The sequence below is a fragment of the Schistocerca cancellata genome, chromosome 4 (assembly GCF_023864275.1).
Source record: "Schistocerca cancellata isolate TAMUIC-IGC-003103 chromosome 4, iqSchCanc2.1, whole genome shotgun sequence".
Lineage (NCBI taxonomy): Eukaryota > Metazoa > Arthropoda > Insecta > Orthoptera > Acrididae > Schistocerca > Schistocerca cancellata.
This window is the reverse complement of record NC_064629.1, coordinates 739813391-739840335: the sequence shown is the minus strand read 5'-3', so window position 1 is coordinate 739840335 and position 26945 is coordinate 739813391. Positions and strand designations below refer to the sequence as shown.

Here is a 26945-nt window from a genome sequence, read left to right as displayed (position 1 = left end):
ATGACGAACAAATTGAAAGTTGAAATTATGAGTATCTGAAGGCACACCAAGGTAACAGTCTTGATAACCTGCTTGAGCTTACTTCACCTCAGCCGAGTCAGCCCACGTATTGCGCACCCCATCATGTTATCCATCACATGACAAACTGGAAACAGATATTCACAACAGAAAATGATGTGGAAGCTGATCTCTTCAGCACTGTCTAAATCGGGTGAAGAGAACCTCTGAGAGAACACAGTATTGAAAAGGTATTAGTACAATGATAGGCACAGAAATATAAAAAATAGCATTTACAAGGAGATTATGATGTGGCAGGAGAATAGCAGAAGAAGTTTGGCTTCCAGTGTGCTTTTAATTCACTGGAGAAGAGTGTGTAGTGTGTTGTACATGTAAAAAGTAATGTTTCTGTAAACAGGTTACCACAGAAATCAATAGGGTTAATATTCTCGCGCCAGAAGGGGCCAAAGTGTGGGGGCCTGTAGCGGCAGTACATCATCATCTATTGAGTGACACACACTAATGAATTAACAAGATTCATGCAGTTCCTATTCACTGTTGTGGCACAACATTGATAGGAATGTGGTCTTGGAAAAATTAGTGGAGAAAGAAGATCCTGTTAAGCTTGACTCTACTCTGGCACTGTGAGGTGACATGAGAACTGTAGCATAATATCTACATCTACATCTATACTCTGCAAACCACCTTGAGCTGTAAGACGGAGGGTACATTCTATTTTACCAGTTATTAGGGTTTCTTCCAGTTTCATTCACATATGGAGCATGGGAAGAATATTGTTTGAATGCCTCTATGCATGCAGTAATTGTTCTAATCATGTCCTCACGAGCCCTATATGAGCAATACATAGGGGATTGTAATATATTCTGAGAGTCATCATTCAAAACCGGTTCTTGAAACTGTTAATCGACTTTCTCGGGATAGTTTACACCTGTCTTCAAGAGTCTTTCAGTTCAATTCCTTCTCTATCTCTGTGACCCTCTCCCACAGATCAAACAAACCTGTGACTATTTGTGCTGCCCTTCTCTGTATACGTTGAATATCCCCTGTTAGTCCTATTTGGTACAGGTTGCACACACTTGAGCAGTATTCTAGAACCAGTCGCATGAGTGATTTGTAAAAAATCTCCTTAGTAGGAAGTAAGTCTACCCCCTGCTTTACCCATGACTGTGATCATTCCATTTCATGAGTTGACCTATACCACCAGTGGTGACTCATTGATATTATAGTCATAAGATACTGCGTTTTTTGATTTTGTGAAGTGCACAGTTTTACATTTCTGAACATTTAAAGCAAGTTGCCAATCTTTGCACCACTTTGAAAACTTATCAAGATATGACTGAATATTTATGCACCTTCTTTCAGATAGTTCTTCATTATAGACAACTACATCATCTGCAAAAAGTCTGAGGTTACTATTAATATTGTCTGCGAGGTCATTAAGATACAGGGTGAGACAAATACAAGTGGCCCAGATGAGTGGATAAAATTGGACGTGAATGTATGCATGCATATAACCACACCCCAGTGACATGCACACCACATGTATGCCAGCCAAGTGATCCATACTACGGGCTGTGTCAGTATTAGAGCAATGCAAAGGGGATGATAGTTCTCACGGTTGAGCAACAGGTGCTCATTTTGGAAAGTTATGTGACAGCAAAGTAATAGAAATGGTGTGGTAAATTGTTTGCTGACAAATTTAATGGTTTGAAAGTGGCAGCAAAGAGAACCATGCAATGCTTAGTTCAAAAATGGTGTCACACAGGCTCTATTTTGAAGAAGTCGGAAAACATTCCGAAACATGCCCACACACCAGAAAATGTAGCTGCAGTTCACCAGAAAATGCTTCTGAGTCCTAGCAAATGAGCCCGATGCCTGTGTTTCTTTGTACCCTGGAAACCTGTTGTCCAGGCCACTTTTATTTGCCCCACCCCATACACCATGAATAGCAAGGGTCCCAACACACTTTCTGGGGCACACCTGAAATTACTTCCATATCTGACCATGACTCTTCATCCGAGGTAACACACTGCGTCCTCCCTACCAAAATGTCTTCAATCAAGCCACAAATTTCACTTGATATCCCATATGATCATACTGTTGACAGTTAGTGTGGTTGTGGTACTGAGTCAAATGCTGTTCAGAAATCAAGAAATACTGCATCTGCCTGACTGCCTTCATTCAGAGCTTTCAGTACATAAACTGAGAAAAGTGTGAATTGGGTTTCACATGACTGATGTTTTCGGAATCCACACTGGTTGGCATTGAGGAGGTCATTCTGTTCGAGATAAGTCATTATGTTTGAGCTCAGAATATGTTCTAAGATTCTACAATAAATTGATGTCAGGTATATTGGATGGTAATTTTGTGGATCACTTCTACTGCCCTTCTTGTAGATAAGTCTGTGCTTTTTTCCAAGAACCGAGCACAGTTTTTTGTTCGAGGGATCTATGATAGATTGTAGTTAGAAGAGGGGTTAACTCAGCCACAAATTCAGTATGGAATCTGATGGGTATTCCATCAGGTTCTGGAGCTTTGTTCAGTTTTGATGTTTTCAGCTGTTGCTCAAGACCACTGACACTAATAATTACTTCGTTCATGTTTTCAGTGGTACAACTGGATTAAATTGGGGCAATTCTCTTGGGTTTTCTTATGTAAAGGAACATTTGAGAAATGGAGTTAAGCATTTCAGTTTTTGTCTCATTCACTGGGGGCTGAACACTAACTTAGGTGCCACTAACCGTCTTTACCTACAACGAGAATGGCTCTACACTTCCTTTTACACTTATTATGCCATAATCTGTTTCTTTAGAAATTTTGTAACAGCGACTATATCATGGATGTTCCCTCTCATTATCAACTGTTCTACTGGGTACATATCTGTCCAGTGCATGGTCAACTATTCTTTTGAACTTGAGCCATAGTTCCTCTATGTGCTCCTGCCCTGTGCTGAATGTTTAGAGTTTCTCATCGAGATATGACACCACTGATTTGTTATCTAGTTTACTAAACATATATATCTTTATGCTTGTTTTATTTGTCCTTTGTACTTTGATAATCATTGTTGCCTCAGTCAGATCAAGGTCACTGATTCTAGTTTCAATGTTGACATCCTCAGAGAGGTCAGGTCTATTTGTTCCCATTAAATCCAATATATTTCCATCAGGAGTGAGGTTCCTAACTAATTGTTGTAGGTACTTTCCAGAGAAGGCAGTTAGTAAAGTTAAACGGGATGTCTTGTCACTCCCACCATTAACAAAACTAATTTTCTCAATTAATTGTTGGATGTTTAGAGTCTCCAATGATGATTACGGTATGATTGTGGAACTTATGTACAAGCAAATTTAGGTTTTCTCTAAGGTTTTCAATTACATCAGGAGATGAGTCTGGTGGGCGATAGAAGGATTCAGTTACCATTTTATGCCCGCACTTCATACTGAGTCTTGCCCAAACAATCTCACGTGCAGCTTCAATTTCTATCTCAGGGGATTTGAGTTTCTTGTCTACTGCTACAGATACACCACCTCCATTTCCCGTTTGCCTGTCCTGATGTGCGCTTAAATTCTTCCAAAAATCTCACTGCTGTCAATTTCAGGTATCAACCAGCTTTTTGTACGCAGTATTATGTGAGCTTCACTGTTTTTCATGAAGTTTCAAACTCTGGCACTTTGTTGCAAATGCTTCAGCATTTTAGCAATAGGATTTTAATACTCTCACATGTGGGAGGCATTTCTTTCAATCTTACACTGATACTTTTGAGTTTCCTACAGCTATCATAATCTGGATTGGATGGAGAGTCACCTAATCTAAAAGCCCTATGTGTACTCTGATGTGTAGTGCACACCCGATTCATTTATGGAGGCTCTACAGTTCTCAACCCTAGGGCGCAGTTCTAGGAAGTTGTAGCCTAGGTTGTCACAGAACCTTCAAGGTCTCTGGTTCAGTCTTTCTACTCGACTCAGAACCAAAGGGCCACAATCAGTTCTGGGGACAATGATACAAATTTGTGAGCTTTGTTGAAACTGCAGGCTGGTCTTCCCAACCTTCTCTGCCAGTCTCTGGAATGACCCAAGTATGACCTCAGAATCCAGATAACAGACATCATTCGTTCCAACATGCAGCAAAATCTGCAGTTGGTTCCTAAGGGTTGCTGGAATAGCCTCTCCATTATGTTGAATGAGGTCCCCAGACATACACATTTGAGTGCAGCTGATGTCCTTTCCTGTTCCTTGCCACAACTTCCCTAAGGGGTACCTTCATTCGGCATATGTTTGAACTGCCGACAATTATTAGACCCCAACCATTTTGCGTTTGCCTCCTGCACGAAACAAGTTTCCGCAAAACAGATGAAGTGAGTCCCACTGGCTCAGTTCCAGTTTCAGTGAAAGACAGCACCTCACATTTATTGGTTAAGGGGATAGGTAGATCACCCCGAGTCCTTCCTGGTCCCCGTCCACCCTGTACAGGATGCCCAGATCTACCATTGAAACACCACTTACGGTGAAGTGGACGAATGATGACAGATCCTGTACTCCCTGCAGTGGAGACAGGATCCACAGGAGAGAATAGTACTTGAGGTACCTGTGGTACCAGTATCACAGGTACATGACTCTCGGGAGCTCGTGCAACACACCGATTCACAGCAGTTGCCAATTCTTTGACAGTAGCTAGGGATATTTCCAGCTGCTTATGAACATCAACCAACTTGTCCTTTGTTCAAGAACGCCATTCACAGTGGGGCTGCATTTTGGCTGGTGCAATCTATTACAAGGCAGTGAACAAATACCTTTAAATTAAGCCTGCTGATTATCTGTTGAGAAAAAAATTTGCTAATTTCCTGTAAGAATTGAAGCAAATACACAAAACGAGATATCTATTAAAGCAACACAAAAACCTGTGGTAAAAATTACTAGTTTCCTAAAATGTTTTGAGGTTAATTAGAGTTCTTAGCGAACTCGAAAACTTAGTTGATTTACAATAAATTCAGATAATATATAGGGCTACTCCTCTTTAAGGGAAAACTAGATGTAACACAATATGTTAGTTTGAATATCTGCTACAGTAACCAAATCACAAGCTCCTATTGCCTACTAATTGCTTGTAGATTATGAAAAGGTCAATGGTAGCTTCTGATAATTCTCAAAAATGCACATTTATTTGCGTTGATATACCTTGAAATTCAGGAGTGATGTATTCTTTGGCAGACCAGTGAACCACAAACACTGATTTCCTATGGAATAAGTTATGTCTCCAAAATACTTGAACTGGTAACTTACGAAAATATGGTTTGTAAGTGCCTGAAAATTCTAAAAAAATAAACGATTTCTCACGTAATTGTATGGAGATGGCGACAGTGAAACTGCCTGAACAGAGAATTTGTGGAAGGGTACTTCAGATAGTGACAGTAGTACATTTTGACCATGAAGTAGATCATGGGCCATTGTAGGAGGTCCTTCCCATATTACTTTCCTGCATTTGTCATTGTGTCCACTAACATGTGAGGTAGAGCACCAGGCATTCCAGGGAGTATCTACCTAGGCTTGATGGTTTTAATGTAATGTAACAAATCCAGGGACACAAAGGCAGTATTGTAGATAATTTTCACAATTTGCAAGAGGGGTAAAACTGTACGTAGTGATGGCAGGAAACATTACGTTGGTATTTGTTAAGTCATATGCAAGTGGGTAGCCTTGTGTAACTTGTATAAAGTGACATGATCACGTCAGTCTTGCCAACAGCCCAAGTAGCAATCAAGCTGAAGAAGTTCTAGAGTCACGTGTCGAGGGGTAGGGGTCGACCCTTGCACGAGGTGAAGAACACAGTGCAAACTGACAATAAAGGACAGTGCCCGATGTAGACTTGTAACAGGTGTAGTGTGATACTGGTGTAAAAATGATTGTGTTCACAACATGCGATACATAGATTGTATAATGTAGAGTAATAGTGGTTATAGCCAACAATTAAGTGAGTGTTGCCCGGGGCATAGGAGCAGAGACAGGCAGAGCATTATTGCATGTGCTAGGCAGCAGTAAAATAATGAGCTTACAGGAAGAGGAAGGCAGTGACTGGAAAAGTGGCAGTTATCAAAGTGACTGGAAAAGTGGTGTTATCAAAGAGACTGGAGTTTTGACCCAGTGTTGGGTACAAGTGGATATTAACTCAGCCAAGCACTGTGGCTTTATATTACAGAAGATGTGGAAACAATGATGTTCATCCTGTTGTGCAGGATAACATGAAACAGTCGAGTACTCAGTAGGGCAAGGACAAATAAGTATATGGTGAGAGAATATGTTGGTGGAGGAAGTGTGATTGATAAACAGTAGGGAGAGGTTTCCACACTAACAACCAGTATAGCTTTGACAGTAATGACCTAGGAGTAGGCGTGCGGAACAATTTGAAGTGGAATGAGCATATAAAATTAATTGTTGGTAAGGCGGGTACCAGGTTGAGATTCATTGGGAGAGTCCTTAGAAAATGTAGTCCATCAACAAAAGAGGTGGCTTACAAAACACTCGTTCGACCTACACTTGAGTATTGCTCATCAGTGTGGGATCCGTACCAGGTTGGGTTGACAGAGGAGATAGAGAAGATCCAAAGAAGAGCAGCGCGTTTTGTCACAGGGTTATTTGGTAAGCGTGATAGCGTTACGGAGATGTTTTGCAAACTCAAGTGGCAGACTCTGCAAGAGAGGCGCTCTGCATCGCGGTGTAGCTTGGTGTCCAGGTTTCGAGAGGGTGCATTTCTGGATGAGGCATCGAATATATTGCTTCCCCCTACTTACTCCTCCCGAGGAGATCACAAATGTAAAATTAGAGAGATTCGAGCGCGCACGGAGGCTTTCCAGCAGTCGTTCTTCCCGTGAACCATACGCAAGTGGAACAGGAAAGGGAGGTAATGACAGTGGCACGTAAAGTGCCCTCCGCCACACACCGTTGGGTGGCTTGCGGGGTATAAATGTAGATGTAGATAGAACAACGAGCACTTGTTATTGGGGCAGAAAAAGGTGCAGAACCAAGAGAACATTTACTGCGTTGTTAACATAGGTGTTTGCATTGTTGTGTATGGAGCCATGGCATCCGATTGAGGCAGTAGTGCATGTGAGATGTGTGTGTACCTGTATATAGAGGAAAAGTACTGCGACAGCTCAGGGCACGAAGATGAAAATCAAATAAATGCCCCGAACAACTGAGGGGTCTCTGTGGTCGCTATTCACATTGTGCTAGGTGCACACTCTGGAGGAGAGTTGACGGTAAAAGTGAAAATGGTATGTGGTCACAGTTTTCAAGGAGTAACATATCAGAGTGACCTTCACATACTTGACTGGGAGGGCGGTCAGTGACAGTGACCGATAGAAACAGCTGTGAGTCATGATGTTTAGATTAGTTCGTGGCAAACCTTAGTGTGGACTGGAACGTAGAGGTTTTCTCTCTAAAGTTATGCAATGTAACACTGACCACCTATCTAGCTAGTTGTTTAAGATGATGTTCATACCTACTGATCTCATAGGTCCTCGGAGAATAGTTAGGTGAATGCTGTGGCAAGGGAGAAGTGATACCTCATTGTGTAGACTAGGATAGAGAGATAGAACTGGTACTGTCGGAATGATGTTGTCAATTGTTTGCTCTGTGACAGAAAAGGAAAAATAGAATAGAAGCAAAAGATACAGTGGTAGGCTAAGGAATAAAAGGGGAGGCCTTAAAAATTGACTGTAGTGGCATGCAATTACAAACACCCACCATGGTTGCACTCTCAGACTAGGTGAATGTACATTGTGCCTCATCAGTAGTGTGTCATTGCAAAACTGTTCCTGTATCTCTGGGTTTACCATGGGCAAGAACAAACTTCTCAACACTCACTAGCTGGCCGGTTATCAGGTTAAAGAGCTAGGGTGGTATTTTCTCTATGGAACAAATATAATAATCTTTCAAACGCAAAAGAGCAAGGTACCATCTCACTTTTCACACGTAGTTCACAAGGTAATATTAACATACATGTTCACTGGTTGGATGGAAGTTTATGTACAGGCAATCTCTGCCAGTTCTTGTGGGAACTATAGTGGTATTAGCACTTGAAGGGGCGGATGCAGCAATAGCATAACCACAATTATGGAAGCAATACCCATATAACCTTTCACAATAAACAGACACAGGGGCTCTAGTTCATATCGCGTAAGGATTTCTAGGCTTATAGAATGATAACAGATGTAAACAGAAGAGATACATCAATATTAACTTGAATACCTTGTTCAAACCTTTAACCTAATCAACTACAGAAGGGGGATACCCTAATAACCTATGCAACATCGTTAACTTCCCCAAGAGAACATTATTTCCAACATGGTTTACACCTCACATAAAGTATGGGGAAAAACCTATAGGAAATTAATAGACTTTCTGCTACCAGTCATATAAGTTACTTAACTTGGGTTGGCTGCCCTCAGTTATCTTCCATTTAGCTTTAACTAACCTCAAGGGACACCAAAGGAGGGAGCTGTCATGAACTTAGAGACTAACATGAAGTTGATGCATCATTAACAGATTCAATAACTTTATTGTTGGAATTCTTCCATTTGGTCTGTGTTTGCATAGAAAAACAATAATATGGGAATTGTGAGTTGGCCTTGATGCAAAACACTTTTTTATTTGTTTACTTATTTATTCCCCAAACTAGTTTCAGTGACAAATACCGTCATCATCAGTGGGTTCTTTAAATGATATGGCATGTTTTTTAGCATTGTTGTTGCTCTTTGCAGCATATTTTCTGTGCCTTTTCTGTTGCCGTTTTCCTCAGTGTACATCACGTCATCTGAAAGTTCGTTGGATGGCTTGCAGCTAATTCTATACACAGAAAAACAAAAGTTTCACATTTCGTTTATAATCCAAAACATTACACCATGACATCAGAGTGGAAGTGAGTTGCAATGGAGACAGTCACAGGCAGGTGAGAGTGTTTTGTGTTGCAAAGCAAAACATGGCTGATTGGCATTGCAAAGCAGAGCCAGCTTGGCGCAGTATAGCAACAGTCAGTGCTGCAGTATGCTAGTGGAAGGACAGAAAGCCTTTCCTCACGTGCCACCGCTATGGAAGTGTTCAAGAGTATGTGCATTAAGCCCTAAACAAATGTAGTCTGGAGAGTATATGTACCCAGCCATTCATGTTCTAGATAATTCATGTCTTGTCTTAGTATAATGGCCTATACACCATGTGACACTGGAATGACATCCCAGGATGCAGCACGGGGTCCACTATTTGACCACAAGACAGGGAAGCCTCCCCTGAGTCACAAGGGGGCCGCCTGCTTGTTGGAGGAATTCACAGCCATCGTCAGCTGCACCACCACGGTGTCATGACAGTCGCAGATGTCACTGACAGCAGCATTCTAATGATGCCATGCTCATCAATGGTTTTTGCGCTGTCAGCAGTGCCACATGTCCCCTGTTTTGCATGAGAGGCAACTGGACACCTCCACCAAACTGTTCCTGATGTCCTACGGGTGAGGTCTGGAATAAAGAAATTGATTGAACAGATCTACTGTCACCTTGACATCTCATCGCACACTCCACGGATGCCTACCCAAGGGTCATTTAACAGTGTGTAGGACACACATTTGCCATATATAAGTCTGTTGGGTGCACATTGAGCTACTGATGAGTCAGTGTTGAATTCACGTGTCACAAAAGTAATTTCAAATGACTTATCTATGTGAAGAACCTAGCTTAAATTAAGATCGGACTTTGTGATTAGTATTAATATCATTGAGCCTCATCTTCTTGGTAGTGCCTCTAATTTGTCATCTTCACGATGAAAACTTTGTATGTGTTTTTAAAATTATAACAGATGCAACATCACTGTTTTTAGTTTCACATGGTCATGCATGTATTAACTTTAAACTCATCAGTTGCACAGTGACCTGCTTCCTAATTGTGGTGTTAACATAGCACAAAAATCAGGCTAGCCCACACATTCAGTGACTCTTGTCATGAACTTCCTCCTTTCATAAAATCACAGTTTACAGAAGGACAGACAGTTCAGCACCATTCAGTTTTAGTCAGTAGTTATACTGAAGAGCCAAAGAAACTGGTACCTCTGCCTAATATAGTGTAGGGCCCCCGCGAGCAAGCACACAGAAGTGCCGCAACACAACGTGGCATGGACTCTGCTAATGTCCGAGGTAGTGCTGGAGGGAATTGACACCATGAATGCTGCAGGGCTGTCCATAAATCCGTAAGATCTCTTGTGAACAGGACGTTCAAGGCATCCCAGATATGCTTGTTTATGTTCATGTCTGGGGAGTTTGGATTCAAGCAGAAGTGTCTAAACTCAAAATAGTGTTCCTGGACCCACCCTGTAGCAATTCAGGACGTGTTTCGTGTTGCATTGCCCTGCTGGAATTGCCAAAGTCCCCCAGAATGCACGATGGACATGAATGTATGCAGGTGATCAGACAGGTGTCACCTGTCAGTCGTATCTAGATATATCAAGTGTCCCATATCATTCTAGCTGCACATGCCCCATACCACTACAGAGCCTCCACCAGCTAGAACAAACTCCAGCTGACATGTAGGGTCCATGGATTCGTGAGGTTGCTTAAATACCCGTACACGTCCATCCACTTGATACAATTTGAAACGAGACTTGTCCGATCACACAACATGCTTCCACTCATCAACAGTCATGTGTCGGTGTTGACGGGCCCAGACGAGGTGTAAAGCTTTGTTTCGTGCAGTCATCAAGGGCACATGACTGGGCCTTCGGCTTCAAAAGCCCATATCGATGATGTTTCATTGACTGATTCACACCCGACAGTTGTTGATGGTCCAGCATTGAAATCTGCAGCAATTTGTGGAAGGGTTGCACTTCTGTCATGCTGAACGATTCTTTTCAGTCGTCATTGGTCTCATTCTTGCAGGATCTTTTTCCAGCCGCAGCAATGTCAGAGATTTGATGTTTTACCAGATTCCTGATATTCACGGTACACTTGTGAAATGGTCATACAGGAAAATCTGCACTTCATCACTACCTTGGAAATGCTTGTCCCATCGAATAAGCATGCCTATACTAGTTTCTTTGGTGCTTCAGTGTATATCCTGTGTGACACAAATCAAAACACTTACGAATTTGAGTCTGGTCATACTCGCAACAACCAAATTGTAGGTGCAGTAGTTTCACACAGCCACTTCATTAACAAGCTAAACAACACATAAATGTTAATTGTTCCATATATGATGGCAGATGGACTTTTATATCTTTCACTACTTACCTTGATCTGATAGAGCACAAACATGCATTGAAAGGTTAAATGAGCACTTTCTAGGCACCAAATTTACTACACAATTGTGGATACCAACCCAAAGATGTTAGTATGGTCATATTCTAGCATGAACTTTACTACAATAATTTGATTCACGTAATGAGTAGTTAGAAAAATACAAAAGGTTATGGAAATATTTTGTATGTCTATACTAGAAATTACCTGTTTACAAGTTTGGTTTCCATATTTGAAATTATGATAAATTATGCAAATTTTTAATTAGTGGCTTAATTTATTAACAAAGGCAACAAAAGTATAATGATAAACTTGGGAATTAAATGGATATAATGGCACACAAGACAATAGTAATTTTAGGAGTGTCTAAACTTTAATTCTAATAATCTTTTAAACTAGTTAGTTTCCTGAAAATTAAAATGTATCACTGTGAAGTCTGGATTCCTGGCTGCCTAATGATAAATGATAAGTGCCAATAATCTCAAAAATGCTAATTAGCTCAGTGAAAATCTACCATTAAAAGCCATTAAAGATACTGCCTACAGGAAAATAAAAGAGACCTTTGGAGGAAAGAGAACTACTTGTATGAATATGAAGAGCTCAGGTGGAAACCCAGTTCTAACCAAAGAAGGGAAAGCAGAAAGGTGGAAGGAGTATATAGAGGGTCTATACAAGGGCGATGTACTTGTGGACAATATTATGGAAATGGAAGAGGATGTAGATGAAGATGAAATGGGAGATATGATACTGCATGAAGAGTTTGACAGAGCACTGAAAGACCTAAGTCACAACAAGGCCCCGGGAGTAGACAACACTCCATTAGAACTACTGACAGCCTTGGGAGAGCCAGTCCTGACAAAACTCTACCATCCGGTGAGCAAGATGTATGAGACAGGCTAAATACCCTCAGACTTCAAGAAGAATATAATAATTCCTATCCCAAAGAAAGCAGGTGTTGACAGATGTGAAAATTACTGAACTATCAGTTTAATAAGTCATAGCTGCAAAATACTAATGCGAATTCTTTACAGACGAATGGAAAAACTAGTAGAAGCCGACCTCGGGGAAGATCAGTTTGGATTCCGTAGAAATATGGGAACACGTGAGGCAATACTGACCCTACAACTTATCTTAGAAGCTAGATTAAGGAAAGGCAAACCTACTTTTCTAGAATTTGTAGACTTAGAGGAAGCTTTTGACAATGTTGGCTGGAATACTCTCTTTCAAATTCTGAAGGTGGCAGTGGTAAAATACAGGGAGCGAAAAGCTATTTACAATTTGTACAGAAACCAGATGGCAGTTATAAGAGTCGAGGGGCATGAAAGTGAAGCAGTGGTTGGGAAGGGAGTGAGACAGGGTTGTTTGTAGGCTCTCCCCGATGTTATTCAATCTGTATATTGAGCAAGCAGTAAAGGAAACCAAAGAAAAATTTGGAGTAGGTATTAAAATCCAGGGAGAAGAAATAAAAACTTTGTGGCTCCACTAATTTATGGTGTATTGCAAGGATAATAGCATTTCTGATACTCATGTACAATCTGCTTTGTTACTGTCTTCTAGTCGTTCCATTTCTGAGTTGGTTCACGAATTATGCGCACTAGTAGAACTTTTTAGCTTGTCATTTGACATCTTGTTAGATTGTTTGTTCACTCATTTCGAGATGCAAATTCATGAAGTTGCTATTACACTAAATTTCAACCAGTGTTGTAAGAATGTGGACTGGTTGTATAAATTCCGTTTGGCCAACCAACAGGATATTAGCTGACAGTGGAAATTTCTGCAATCTTTAATTTGCAATACAGTTGCGCATCTAGTTCCTGAGCAGAAGGTTTGGAGCTAATGCTTTTGGCAAGCTGAAACAGAACAAACTAGAACTATCCCACCTACAATTGTTGCACTCTTATTAATAATTAATGTTTTACCTCAATTTTCATTTTGAGTCTAGTTATACATCTACAGCTAAGTACAGACTCCATAAGCCACAGCATGGTGCATGGCAGAGGGTATCTTGTACTACTACTACTACTACTACTACTACTACTACTACTACTACTACAACAATATCACTTCCATTCCTGTTCCATTCACAAAGAAAGCAGGAAAAACAACTGTTTACACGCCTCCATATGACCCTAATTTATCTTATCTGATCTTTGTGGTCCTATATACGTTGGCGGCAGTAGAATCATTCTGCAGCCAGTTTCAAATGTTGGTTCTCTAAATTTTTGCAGTTGTTTACTACAAAAAGAACATCATCTTTCCTCCTATTTGAGTTCACATATATTAATTGAACCAACGCATCATACATATGTAGTGTATCATGCAAATTCATTATTCACATGAAGTTTATAGTGGTGTATTTAGTTTTTATGGAAACAGCATTAACAGTAATGAATAACTGAAACTCTCATGTTGTTGTTGTTGTTGTGGTCATCAGTCCTGAGACTGGTTTGATGCAGCTCTCCATGCTACTCTATCCTGTGCAATCTTCTTCATCTCCCAGTAGATAGATGAGTGGAAGGATGACAATAATAACTAGTTGTAAATCAGCATCTTAGCAGCAGATGTTGTTAGTGAATGCTTACTGTACATTTTCAGCATTCTTTATCATAAAAACACACAGAAATAATGTTAAATATAGTTAATTTGCTTAATAATAATTTCATATCATCAAACTCTGGAAACACTGATGCTGACAACATAAGTATGAACAGTGTTAGTGCTGTTGGTGGAACATTGTTCTGTTCTGCTACACACTTCAGCTGATCCATCTGCTGTTTCTGTAGTGTCTCAAACTATCTCTGAATATGCCGTTCTTGTTGCAGAATCAGATGCTGCTGCCACATTTCTGTAAACTTTGCATCATCTTAATTCAAGTCCAGTTTGTTAACCTTAGTGCCACCTCATTCAGTAGTCAGCTGGGATGATAGTATGGTCTCAAATTGAGAGTGCTGGGCTTCATCTGATAGCTATACTCACTATAGAAACTTGGGGAGCTAACGCCTTTCATGCTGAGGAAAGTTGCATAGCGATCAAGTGCTGGACGTGTTTGGAAGCAACATATTTTCAATTCTACTGTTCAAACACTTTAGGATGGTCTCCTCAATCATGAACATAGTTGATTCCCTGCTCCACCTTAGCTCAGTGAAGTTAATACTGCATCCAGGGATGTTGTCAACATTTCACCATGTCAGTAGAATGGGGAAAAATCAAAACACCGTATTGCTAGTGCTATAAAATTCCACAAAATTCAAATGATTATTAAGCAAATTAACTATATTTAACATTATTTCTGTGTGTTTTTATGATAAAGAATGCTGAAAATGTACAGTAAGCATTCACTAACAACATCTGCTGCTAAGATGCTGATTTACAACTAGTTATTATTGTCATCCTTCCACTCATCTATCTAATGTATCAATTTCCACGTGAAAGACAGGAAAAAAAGTCTGTTTTATAAATACAGTCAAAGACAAAAAAAAGATGTGCTAAGGAGGAGTTACCTGAATTGGACATAAATTAGTAGACGTGATGTACAAGTGCAGACAAACAAATGATTACAATTTCAGAAAAATTGGATGATTTATTCAAGAGAAAGAGCTTCACAAATTGAGCAAGTCCATAATGCGTTGGTCCACCTGCGGACCTTTTGCAAACAGTTATTAAGATTGGCATTGACTGATAGAGTTGTTGGATGTTCTCCTGAGGGATATCGTGCCGAATTCCAAATTCTGTTTAATTGTCACATTGGTTGGTTGGTTGGTTGGTTTGGGGAAGGAGACCAGACAGCGTGGTCATCGGTCTCATCGGATTAGGGAAGGATTGGGAAGGAAGTCGGCCGTGCCCTTTCAGAGGAACCATCCCGGCATTTGCCTGGAGTGATTTAGGGAAGTCACGGAAAACCTAAATCAGGATGGCCGGACGCGGGATTGAACCGTCGTCCTCCCGAATGCGAGTCCAGTGTCTAACCACTGCGCCACCCCGCTCGGTAATTGTCACATTGGATCATCAGAATACTGAGCTGGTTGGAGGGCCCTGCCCATAATGCTCCAAAATCTCTCTGTTGGGAAGAGATCCAACAAAGTTGTTGGCCAAGGTAGGGTTTGGCAAGCATGAGGGCAAGCAGTAGAAACTCTCGCTGTGGGTGAGCAGGCATTATCTTGCTGAAATGTAAGCAGAGGATGGCTTGCCTTGAAGGTCAACAAAATGGGCCTAGAATATAGTCAACATACCACTGTGCTGTAAGGGCTGCAGACGACAACCAGAAGGGTCCTACTATGAAATGAAATGGCTCTCCAGGCCATAACTCCTGGTTTTCAGGCTGTATGGCAAGTGACTGCTATCTGGGGCATCTCCAGACATGTCTTCGCTGGTCATTGGGGTTCAGTTCTACGCAGGATACATCACTGAAGAAAATTTTAATTCGGTCAGTGAGGGTCCAGGCCCGATGTGTCAGACACCACTGCAGACAAGTTTGTTTGTGTACTGAGGTCAATGGTAGTTGGTGTAAGGGACGCTGTGAGCTTGGTCCCCTTTCTGTGAGTGGCCTAATAATATTCATTGTAGTCACTGAAGCACCTTTTGCATGTCAGATCAATGACAATGGTGAATTTAGGGCTCCAAGTGCCTCTCTGATGATTCCTCACAGTCTGCCGTCTCTCTAGGTCAACTGCTTCCTTCTTGACACTGTGTTTGGCCACAGTTCACGCATTCCCACCAACATCGTTGAATAATGGCATTGCTCCTATTCAAATGTTGAGCGATTCTCCAACTCCTCCAACCGGCTTCTTTGAGCTCAACCACAAATCCTCTCTCAAATGCTGACACCTGCACATATACTTCATGTGCCTGTCTGTGAGGCATAATTACTGTCCATCTGAGTACAGGGAATAAAATTCTGAAAGACTTTACACCCTGTTATCAACATGTCCCCTATTTACTATCCTTGGCAGCTGCATGGTGAAGTTGGGCTGCAGCATCATACAGTAAACTCTGTATGATGCTGCATCATTTATATACCACTCTTATGATTTTACAACAAATTTATAACTATTTATTCATGACATGGACACTTGCACTTAAAAAGACTTACCACATACAAGATGTTTCTGGAAGGTACACATCGAAAAAACTAATATACACTCTAAGACAAATAAACGAAAATTATGCACCTTGAAGAAGTTATGCAAATTGGTCAGAGATTGCTATTCATACAGGTATCAATGTAAAATTGTAAACTCTGGTGGTTGGGCCACCTGTGGACTATGGTGATTGTGTTTTTGCTGTACTGTTGTCATCTGCTACTTGACAAGTGTTCTTGGTTAAGTTTAGCAGTTTAGCAGCTGTTTCCTGGTCAGTACCTTCAGTTTTTCTGTTGCTCCTGTATTCCTTCGTTTTCATACTGAGTTCTGTCTTGCATTCCATGTACCATGTCCTGGTTCCATTCCAATTAACTTGTCTAAGGGATGTTATGAAGGTTCTCAACAGCTACATGATAGTCACCTCAGTTAGTTACTGTGCCTTGCCTGATATGAAGTTCTGCAACATTTTTCTCTATTTGCTTGATCCACAGGGATCCAGTGGCTTTACCGTTGTTGTTTACTGTGAAGATCTGTCAAGACAGCCAGTGGGGGTCCATTCTGTACAGGTGGCCATGGAAAGCTAGTCATCTTCTTCTGATGGCAACAGTGATGTTTTCTTGGTATTAGTAGAGTTCATGATTGGTTTGCATCATCATTTCCCATCTTGTAATATCCTTGATTCCACTATCTTTCACAGAAATTTCCTTTCCTGTAATTCAAGGAATCTTATTGGAGGTCTTCTTGCTTACAGATAGACACTGTGCTGCATAGACAACTGATGGTGTGACTGTTATGTTTTAGTGTCTTATTTTTATATTCTTCAGTAGATGTCTGGTATACCAGCCCAGATAGTCCGAGAGCCTGCCAGAAAGCACAGACCTCGATGACAGCCACGAGACTGCACTGTTACAACCTGAGAATGCTGGTGCACCCATTGCAGCACTGGCTACAGAGCCATGCCTGTCTTGCCGGTTTGTCACCACTTGTGGCTGCTCTATTAAGCCAGCAGCGCAGCAGTCAAGTTGGTGTCATTATTTCACCACGCTCTTGTATTGATCTCGCTGCACATCGTTCTTGGTTCTGAATTTCGCTACATCTTGGGTTTTCAATCTTGGTGTACTCATTGGACGTGATATTCCACTGTACCATCTCCATTGTGTGCCTTTCTTTTGTTGTGCCGTCTTGTGTACACTCGACAAATCTCTGTTGATTCCCTCGGCCAGTCAGTCAGTTTTCACTGGTTCTTGAGTTGTTCCCAGTCTTGTCAGAATCTGGTCACCATAAGATGTTCCGAGTCATACATTTTTCTGCAAGCATAGCATGCCTTATGAAGCTTTATTTTCGTGTGTTCAAGAGCTACCATATCACTGAAATCCAGTGCCCAAGGTACTTTATGGTTTAATCTCCTTCACTATGCTTGGCAGCACTGACTGTGATATTTCTAGGAGTGTCTTTAATACTGGTAATGAATTCATTCTCTCCAGTGTTGATCAAGATACTGGTTTTCCCTGCTATTAAATGCAGTGCTTGGATTTGCATAAAAGGCTCTTGCATGTTGTTTGGCAGTAAGACCAGTTCATCAGCAAAAGTCGGCCACTGAATCCTTAGGTAGTCTGCTTTGATTCCAACCATGATCTGGTATTTGTTAATAGATCTGGTCCATTCTGTCACAGTTTTTTCCAGGCGACAGTTAAATGAAATACCGTTTCCTTGCCTTATGTCTCTGTTGATTGAGAAGCTTGTAACATTCCCTAGGCCTATGTACCACTTTGTAACATCCCCTCTGCGGAATGACAAACACTAACTTATAATGCACTGGACCCTTTGCACTGTCTGGTATGGTGAGCAGTAGATTTACAGGGTTGCGTGGCAGGTTCTCTCTGTGACTTACCTGTCCGGTGGCAGCAGTCAGCCTCCGCACTTTCTCGACTTGTAATTTCACCTGCCCTTATCTGCATTTCAGCCACTCGTACATTATTCGGCACCCTGCAGATTCTGGACTTAGCAAATACGTAGAATTAAGGTTTTGGGGAGGAATTCTGGTGATACTAAATAATGCAATGCAGCTCTGATAAAAACAGTTATATTCTAGAAACAAGTTGGCCTCAAAGTCCTTTGATACAATTTATTACAAACCAATTGCAAATTCATAGTTTGCACACCAGAATCCAGCCAGATAGCAGTCAGGCGGATGTGCCTCTCTAAGTGGGTTTAAGACTACTGTGGATACCAATTGCATTTGGTTGTCATCTCAATCAGTCTAATCCTAATTGTGGTCGTGTTAATATAATTTACTCAACTGCCACATGGGTCTTTTAATGCACAAGGCCAGGATCTTGTGTTACCGGATGGCACAGAATTCAGTCTTTACTTACACTTGATACCTCACATAAAAATAAGCATAATCATAACCAATTGGTCCTAACGGTCATCGGCAGAAAACAAAAACAGAATTGCAACAGCAGGAGTGTGCACAGCAGCTGACTTACCGTGTTCAATGACTGTTGTGTTGTTGCATGCAGTAAGCTTTGCTCTATTAACTATTTGCATCTATGCCTCAGTAATTGTCACATATTAAGATAAACATTCATTCACAGTCAAAATAACTTCACCACCTATGTGAGTGTTACTTTGTCATGGTCTTATTCAGATTTAGCCAAAAAGCAAAGCTCAGTTGGTAATCTTGCAGGAGCACAACTGCCAGCCATCCGTATTGCTCCCTGGTCGAACAACTAGGCCTCAACAGTGGCGTGTTGTGTGCCCTTCTCCCCCACTAAACTGCTTGTGACATCAGCCACCATCTCTTCCCTGAAAACAGACACATTTTACCATATACTTTCCCTGTTGCTTTCTGCGCATACGCACTTTTGACTTACATTCTTCTGCAAATTTTACTCTGGCCCTCTGCACTAATTTAAAGTTTTTTCAAATGAACTTTTTTTTTTTTTTTTTTTTTTTACCGTTCGGCAGCCTCTGGCTGGAACAGTCCACCTTCTCCATCGCCAAGGGGTGTCCACCTGTGAATGCTGTGTCGTATTTCTAAGTGACCCATGGCTTTTTTGTGTCATTCCGCCTTCACATTCTTGCAAGGCACTGTGTTGGCCTACAGCGCCTGACTCGGCACTTATCATAACCATTCGGCACACTACCTCTGCTGTGGCCATCCATCTGTGTTCCATCCCACTGCCTTCTAATTGGCACTCACTTAGTTAAAAAAGGCTAGAACTTTAGCTTCATTGCCCGTAAAACAACCAGTTTTCTTTCTGAAGCCACCTCATATTCTTAGCTATTGAATTAAGTTCTTAAAACTATTGCTTATCTGAAGCGTGGTCATTGGTGCACAGCACATTGCCATGTTTCAAGCTCTCTGAGAATTGTTCTCTAAACTTTTATCTTGGATTTGGTGTTGTACTGAGTGCCCTGCACCAACCTATTGAGTTTTTAATTGAGTCTTTAATTGAGTCGTAGTTCTCTTAATATTCCAGCGAGAGTGGTTCTATCCACAAAACCAGGAGCAATATTCCCTGTAGTTACCTGGGTCTGTTTTGCTTTCTTTTTTGTGACTTGGGGGAAGGCCAGCCATCTGGGAGTTTCTTGCCAGACCATATCTCCACAGTTGCTATATGTATGTCTGTATGTGTGTGTTATTATTATTATTATTATTATTGGTTTTGTTGAACACTTGATGTAATGACTCAGTATGTTGGTGTGTGACAATATTACAGTGATTCTGTTGAATAAAAAACTAGAAGAATAAAATAAAATTGTTCATAAATAGTGGAAAGATCCATTATAATATGATTACAAAATTACTGAACAATCACGGGCAGCAGTCACTTTCATTAAATATCTGGGAATATGTTTATGGAGCAGTTGGAAGTGGAACAGCAGCATAAAACAAATTGTAGCTAATTGCCACGTTTCAGGCTATCTGAGTGTTGTTCTCTAAACTTTTATGTTGGATTTGGTGTTGTACTGGGTGCCCTGCACCAACCTACTGAGTTTTTAGTTGAGTCTTAATTCTGTTAATATTCCAGCGAGAGTGGTTCTATCCACAAAATCAGGAGCGATATTCCCTGTAGTTACCCGGGTCTGTTTTGTTACCTTTTTTGTGACTTGGGGGTAACAGATAGGACCAGCCATCTTGGAGTTTGGGAGTTTCTTGCCAGCCCATATCTTCACAGTTGCTATATGTATGTATGTGTTATTATTATTATTATTATTATTATTGGTATTGTTGAACAATTGATGCAATGATGCAGTACATGGGTATGTGACAATATTACAGTGATTGTGTTGAATAAAAAAGAAGTTGAATAAAATAAAGTTGTCCATAAATAGTGGAAAGATCCATTATAATATCATTAGAAAATTGTTGAACAATCACTGGAAGGAGTCACATGCATTAAATATCTGGGAGCATGTTTATGGAGCAATTGAAAGTGGAACAACAGCGTAAAACAAATTGTAGGAAAGGGGGTGACAAATTGTGATTCATTTGAAGGATCCTCAGGAAAAGTTGTCCACGCACAAAGATGACTTACAAGACCCTTGTTTGACCAATACTTGAGCATTACTCATCTGTCTGAGACTCTTATCAATTGGGATTGATAGAGGAAATAGAGAAGATCCAAATAAGATAGCATGTTTCATCATAGGTTCATTTAATAAATGCAAAAACACCACAGTGGCAGAGGCTACAAGAAGGGCACTGTGCCTCATGCTGTGGTTGACTGTTAAAATTCCAAGAATGCGTGTTCCAATAAGAGTCATTCATTATATTGCTCCTCCTATGTATATCTCTTAGAAAGAAGCCAAAATTAAAGAGATTCGAGACCACACACAGGTTTATCAACAGTCTTTCTTCCTGCACATTGTTGATGACTGGAACAGAATGTGGAGGAAATGCCTGTGGTAAAAAAGTACCCCTGCCACACATCGTAAGGTGTAGATGTAGATGTTGAGGTGGCTATAAAAATGGAAGATACTGAAAATAATATGCACTACATTAATTATTTTCAAAATTATTGTAATGGAAACTAAAAACTGATACATAATTGTGTTTTTAATCAAATGATGGACCATAATAAAAATTTTGATTTTGAACAGTACTGATATATTACCCAGTGATGAAATTTGTCAATCTTTATCCCGTTTTGAATCCGAGGCATGTTAACCATTTTAGAAGATTATATTTCATGATAGGATCTATTGCACATGAGTTGTCAATGAAAAAGCAATGACTTTTTTCCCTGTATTTCTTCTAAGTTTAATTATGATTGAAGTTTCAGTGTTTTATTAGTGTGTTTTGTCATAGTTGTTCATAAACAGTAATATTGTTCTTAAACTTGCTGAACATCACATTTTTCAGCATCTATTCGCATTTGTTGCAACTATTTATTGTGAGTCATTGTAAAGAATATATAGAACATTTAAAACATAGAAATGCTAACAATATCGTCACACATCATATTTAAGAATAAAATTACTATTTTGACAGACGCCAAACAGTGACATCAACACCGTGCTGGATTGAACTCCATTTGAATGGACCACTGCAATGGCTTGACAGGGTGCTGACACAGATGGGGTCACCACGATTACCGTGCAGTTCAATGTCCTGAAAAGGAACAGATGCTACTGTCTGCCCATTGACAGCCTGAGATTTAAGCATCTGTGCTGCATCCTACCATATGAGCTGTGTAGTTGTTTGTGCTTTTCACTTGTCTGTGTTCCTTAGTACTTGAGGCTCAAGTGTTTTGTTTCTCATCAGGTGCTAAACCAATTCTGTTGTCAAATTTATCTGTCAGTGATGATTGCTTCAGGAAATATGCAGATAACAATTTGTTTTTGTTTTTACTGTTTTGTGCTCAGCTTTTGCAAATATGTAAATATATATTTCTCTGTTTTGTATCTTTGTGTGCGGCATTTTATATTAAAGCCTGCAAAGATATACTATCCTTTCGTGCACATGTATAGTAAACATTACTCTTGTGTAACTGTTAATGGAACAGAATAGAAAGATAGACTGATTTTTCATAGTGGCAAAGTTTTGCTGTGTCTTAATGTAGCTTGTTTCAGGAATTATTACTTGTTTAGAGTTAAGAGTTTGAGATCACTGTGTTTTGTTATAATTATTTTTTATATTTGAGTGTCTCATGTTGGTTGACTGTACTACTTCTTCCTATTTATACCAAATACTACAAGTACTCATTAGCTGTCCAGGAAGCTGTAAAAGTAGCTTAATACATATGGACATTAAAGGTAACTAACTTTGTTATCAGTATTTGATAGAACTCTTGGAGGGATAAGTACTGAATGTATTGCTTCATGTGTTTATTGCATACCTTGAACACACTGTTCTCAGCAAGTGTTCTGTGCTGTATTGCACAATTTTATTTACTGCATTTTTGCTATTTATTTGACATAAGTATATTAGGAATAATTTGAGAGACTGTATGAATAATTTCAAGTATGCTTCTGCCTAATGGAAAAACAAGTACAGTGTATACTTAAAGAAGTGTGTAACTTTTAATACAGATAAGCTTTTTCTGAATGTACTCAACATCTAACTGGTGCTGTATTTTTGGAGAAGAGTATGTTTTTCTGCTGTGAAATATTGTGAAGCATGTCATATGGAATGGTATTCTGTAATTAAATGTAAACAAAAACTATGCAGCTTCCTACAGAGTTGTTTATACATCGTCTCTGCTGATATTTCCTCATTGTGTGACAAGTTTTGGAAAGATGCTGGACAGGTAGTCAGCAGAAGCTAGTTACATTCTCAAAGACTCAAAGATGATGATCTCGTCCCTACTTTTATGTGTTTTTAATAGGGCCAGGGAATATTACTCATGGCAAATGGAGTTAATCCTGTCAGTTTTCTTATGCATGTGTGTGTACTTCATTGTATTTCTTTATGTTTATTTTTCTGTTTTCCTTCTCAATTTAATTGAAAACTTTCTTCTTCTTCTTCTTTTCTTATTCTTCTTACAGATGAACCAGTACTTCTCAACATCCTTTACCATTAAGAAAAATGACAAAATGGACATAATTATTTTTGAGTGCTCTGCTCTGAAATTTAGTTTCATATTCTTCATTACTCACCATCTCCAATTTTTTCTTCTTTCTATTGTTCACTAAATTTCAACTGTTTAATTCACATAATAGTGGAGCACTTTAATTTCCTTTCTATCCTCCCATTTTTGTTGATTCAGGTAGAATTCTTATTTTGAAAGTAACTTCAGTCTGCTGTGAGTTGAACAAAACTCACTGAAATATGGCTGGTCTGTTGTATACTGTCTTCCATTACTGTTTAAGTGTGGCCCTTTTAGTACAGTATCAAGTACCAACAACAGTCACACTATTATGCATTGAGGTAAGATGTACATACAAGTCCCCTTCTGCCACTTAAATTACATTTGAGTTCTCAGTTTGCCAAAACCAATATTTTCAGAGTCATTTGCGGTCATCATTTATAATTTCTCAAGTCAGTATTATTAATTGATTGGAAAAATGGCATATGCCCTAAACAGCTCTATTGGAGATGTGCTGAAAAGATTGCATAACTTTTACACTAGACTCTCATCTTCATTTCCCTTGTATCCAGCATCAAGTTGAGTTGCCACATTTATGGTACTTCTCCACTCTCACTTGGTTTTCCACCATTCTTCTTGTATAAGTGTTGTTCCAATCCAGGTTCCTTCTTCTTAAACTGGGTCTCAATTGAGTCGATTCATCTTGCTCCTGGCCTCCAGCATTCATTTTTGATATTCTTCCACCTTCCATTCCCTTTACCTGTCTGAACCATTTTAACCTACTCTTCTCTATTCTAATATTCGGCTTGTGCACTTCATTTCATTCCTAACATCTGCAGTTCTCAATCTCTCTGCCCCTTCATTTTTCCCTAACATAATTGCTAGGAATTTCATTCCTGTGTCGTGGATTCTACTTCAACTCTTTTCTCTTCTTGTCCTTGTCCAGGACTTCAGTGTATATGTCAGTGTGGGTGTAAATTATGTCTTGTACAGCACTTCCTTACGCTTCATGGGCATCTCTCTTCCCCAGACCAAGCCCCACATACACTAGTAAAATGCATTGCTATGTTGTACCCATTTGCTGATTTCTGCCTCCATCCTTGGAATGCTTTCCCACTGGAATGGGTATTAAAATATGACATGGTAGCTAAGGCGTAGGGGAAAGAATCTAATTATGAAATATTACAAAAAAGTATTTTGCAGTTGAATGTATTCTGCTCAGAGAACTGGACTCAATACTGTGTTGTTATATGACCCCTTTTTTTCCATGACTATATTTAAAAATCCCTTAAGGTACATGTAGCAGTTCATTCATTGCATTCTGCATGTATAATTTGAATCTTGAGTGTAGTCCTTGTATGAAGCAGAAGTTGCATTGATCAAATAAGACTGTCAAGTGTATACCATATTTGGCTAAAATTGTTGTATAAGGTATGCAAAATAAACAACCATTTTGCATTGACTAAGTTTCATGTATCCACTTTGTTAGCTCTCATTTCAGAAATTCTATATTGTAGATCAACATATTTGACAAAAATGGTTCAAATGGCTCTGAGCACTATGGGACTTAACGTCTGTGGTCATCAGTCCCCTAAAACTTAGAATTACTTAAACCTAACTAACCTAAGGACATCACACACATCCATGCCCGAGGCAGGATTCGAACTTGCGACCGTAGCGGTCACACGGTTCCAGACTGAAGCGCCTAGAACCGCACGGCCACACAGGCCGGCCATATTTGACACATCTTGTAACTATCCCAGTATCAGTTTCATTTATTTGTTATGTGTAGTCTTCATAATCATTTTTATATGAAATTTAACAAAAATTTAAGTTTATGCAATCTAAATACATTATGGAAAGGGTCATGCTTTTGCACCTATAAGATATTTACTTTGTTAACAATTTTCATCTGTGGCATTTGAAGAGTTTCTTGAGTACTCCCTAGCTACTAACTCAATTTCCTAGAGATCTTTCCACATGTGGTACACATTAAAGATAAGTTATGTAACCAGCAGAGAAGGATATCAGAACTGAAAAGATCAATAAGTGATATTACACTCAAAAAGTGGACCCAAAAATTGTGTTGTTTGCAAATTTCTTCAGTATCTTTGCTTTTTGCTCCAGCAAATTCTCAGTTGAAAGACATGTTAATGTAGTGTTCTGGTATTGTAGTAACACTGTTCACGTTACGTCGCACTTCACTTAGCGTAGACCGGGACTGTGTCCTAGGCATGCCCGATGTTGACTGACTGCGCACGGCCTGTCCTGCCGGAGTTGTTGTTGTTGTTCTTGTTGTTACGCTGGCAGAGGTCGCGTCCGAATTCTCGCGTGCCCTCTGGTGGACGGGACTCTACTGGCGGCAACTACCGTCCGTGACGCGCCGTGCCAATGTGCGCCTCCCGCGATCTTTCTGGTGGCTACTACACTCCTCCTCCTTCGGGGGGTGAAGCCACTGTGATCCACTGCGTCGGAAGGTGGAGCGTCGGGCAGAAGTGATGACCTCCACATCCATTGGATGGCCGGAGTCGAGTGGATCTGCTAACCCTCGAGCTGGAACCTTCGAATATGGCTGGAAGTGTCCCACACGAAGAGGCCCCCGTCGTCCCACAATCGGAGCCCGGGACAGCACAGGCGACAAGCTGTCGAAGTCTGGATCCTGTTCCACCTCAGGAGGGGCAAGACCCAGTGGCGGGGACGAAGGGGAAGGGATGACCACAGGGGAACTAGCCCCCTGCAAAACCGGGCCGGCTAGGGGGGCCGGCTCTCGCTGGGGCATCGCGAATGACGGCGATGCCGGTGCTGGAGCCACTGGAGGCTGCCAAGGCTGAGAACCATCGCAGTGTGGCAGAGTCACAGCGGGGAGAGGAGGTAACGTCCCCTGTGAAACCAATACAGGTGCCGGCAATGGGGAAGCCGGTGTCCGAGAGGTCGGAGGGTGGGTGCCCGAACGTGGACGGAGCTGATTTTGGTGACGACGTACCACCCGGTCCCCCGCCTGCAAGGTAAAGAGCCGGCGGCCATGGCGGTGCAGGACCACCACCGGTATCCAATGTGGATTGCGACCAAACCCACGGGCCCAGACTGACATACCCAGTGGAAAGCCAGGTACTCCGTTTTGTGAAGACTGGCGAGGACCAGGCTGGAGGAGGTGCAGCAGAGTCCTAGGTTGACGCCCATGGAGGAGCTCTGCGGGGCTGCGGTCTCCCATTGGTGTCGTCCGGTATGCCGTCAAGAAAAACTTCAATGCTTCCTCTGCAGGAAATTCGTGCACATACTTTTTCATCTGCGTCTTAAAGGTGCGCACCATGCGCTCAGCTTCCCCATTCGATTGTGGATGGAAGGGGGGAGAGCAAACGTGCCGAATACCGAAGCACCTACAAAAATCCTGGAAGGTCTGCGAAAGAAACTGCGGTCCATTGTCCGAGACCAGGGTGATTGGCAGACCTTCCACAGAAAAGATTTTTGCTAGTGCCTGGATTGCAACTTCTGAAGTGGTTGAGGAGCAGCGAACCACATATGGGAATCGGGAATAAGCATCAATGAC

The 26945-nt window shown here is 40.8% G+C and overlaps 1 protein-coding gene across 3 annotated transcripts in view; it reads left to right on the top strand.

Moving 5' to 3' along the window:
• LOC126183880 (mothers against decapentaplegic homolog 3-like) overlaps nucleotides 1–24864 on the top strand; it is a 216129-nt gene extending 191265 nt beyond the window's left edge. For all 3 annotated transcript variants that reach the window (XM_049926184.1, XM_049926183.1, XM_049926185.1), the window contains exon 7: nucleotides 21862–24864. In XM_049926184.1, coding sequence (XP_049782141.1) covers nucleotides 21862–21985 — 124 coding nt within the window. In that variant the 3' untranslated portion in view covers nucleotides 21986–24864. The remainder of the gene's footprint in view (nucleotides 1–21861) is intronic.
• Nucleotides 24865–26945: the final 2081 nt, after the last annotated feature.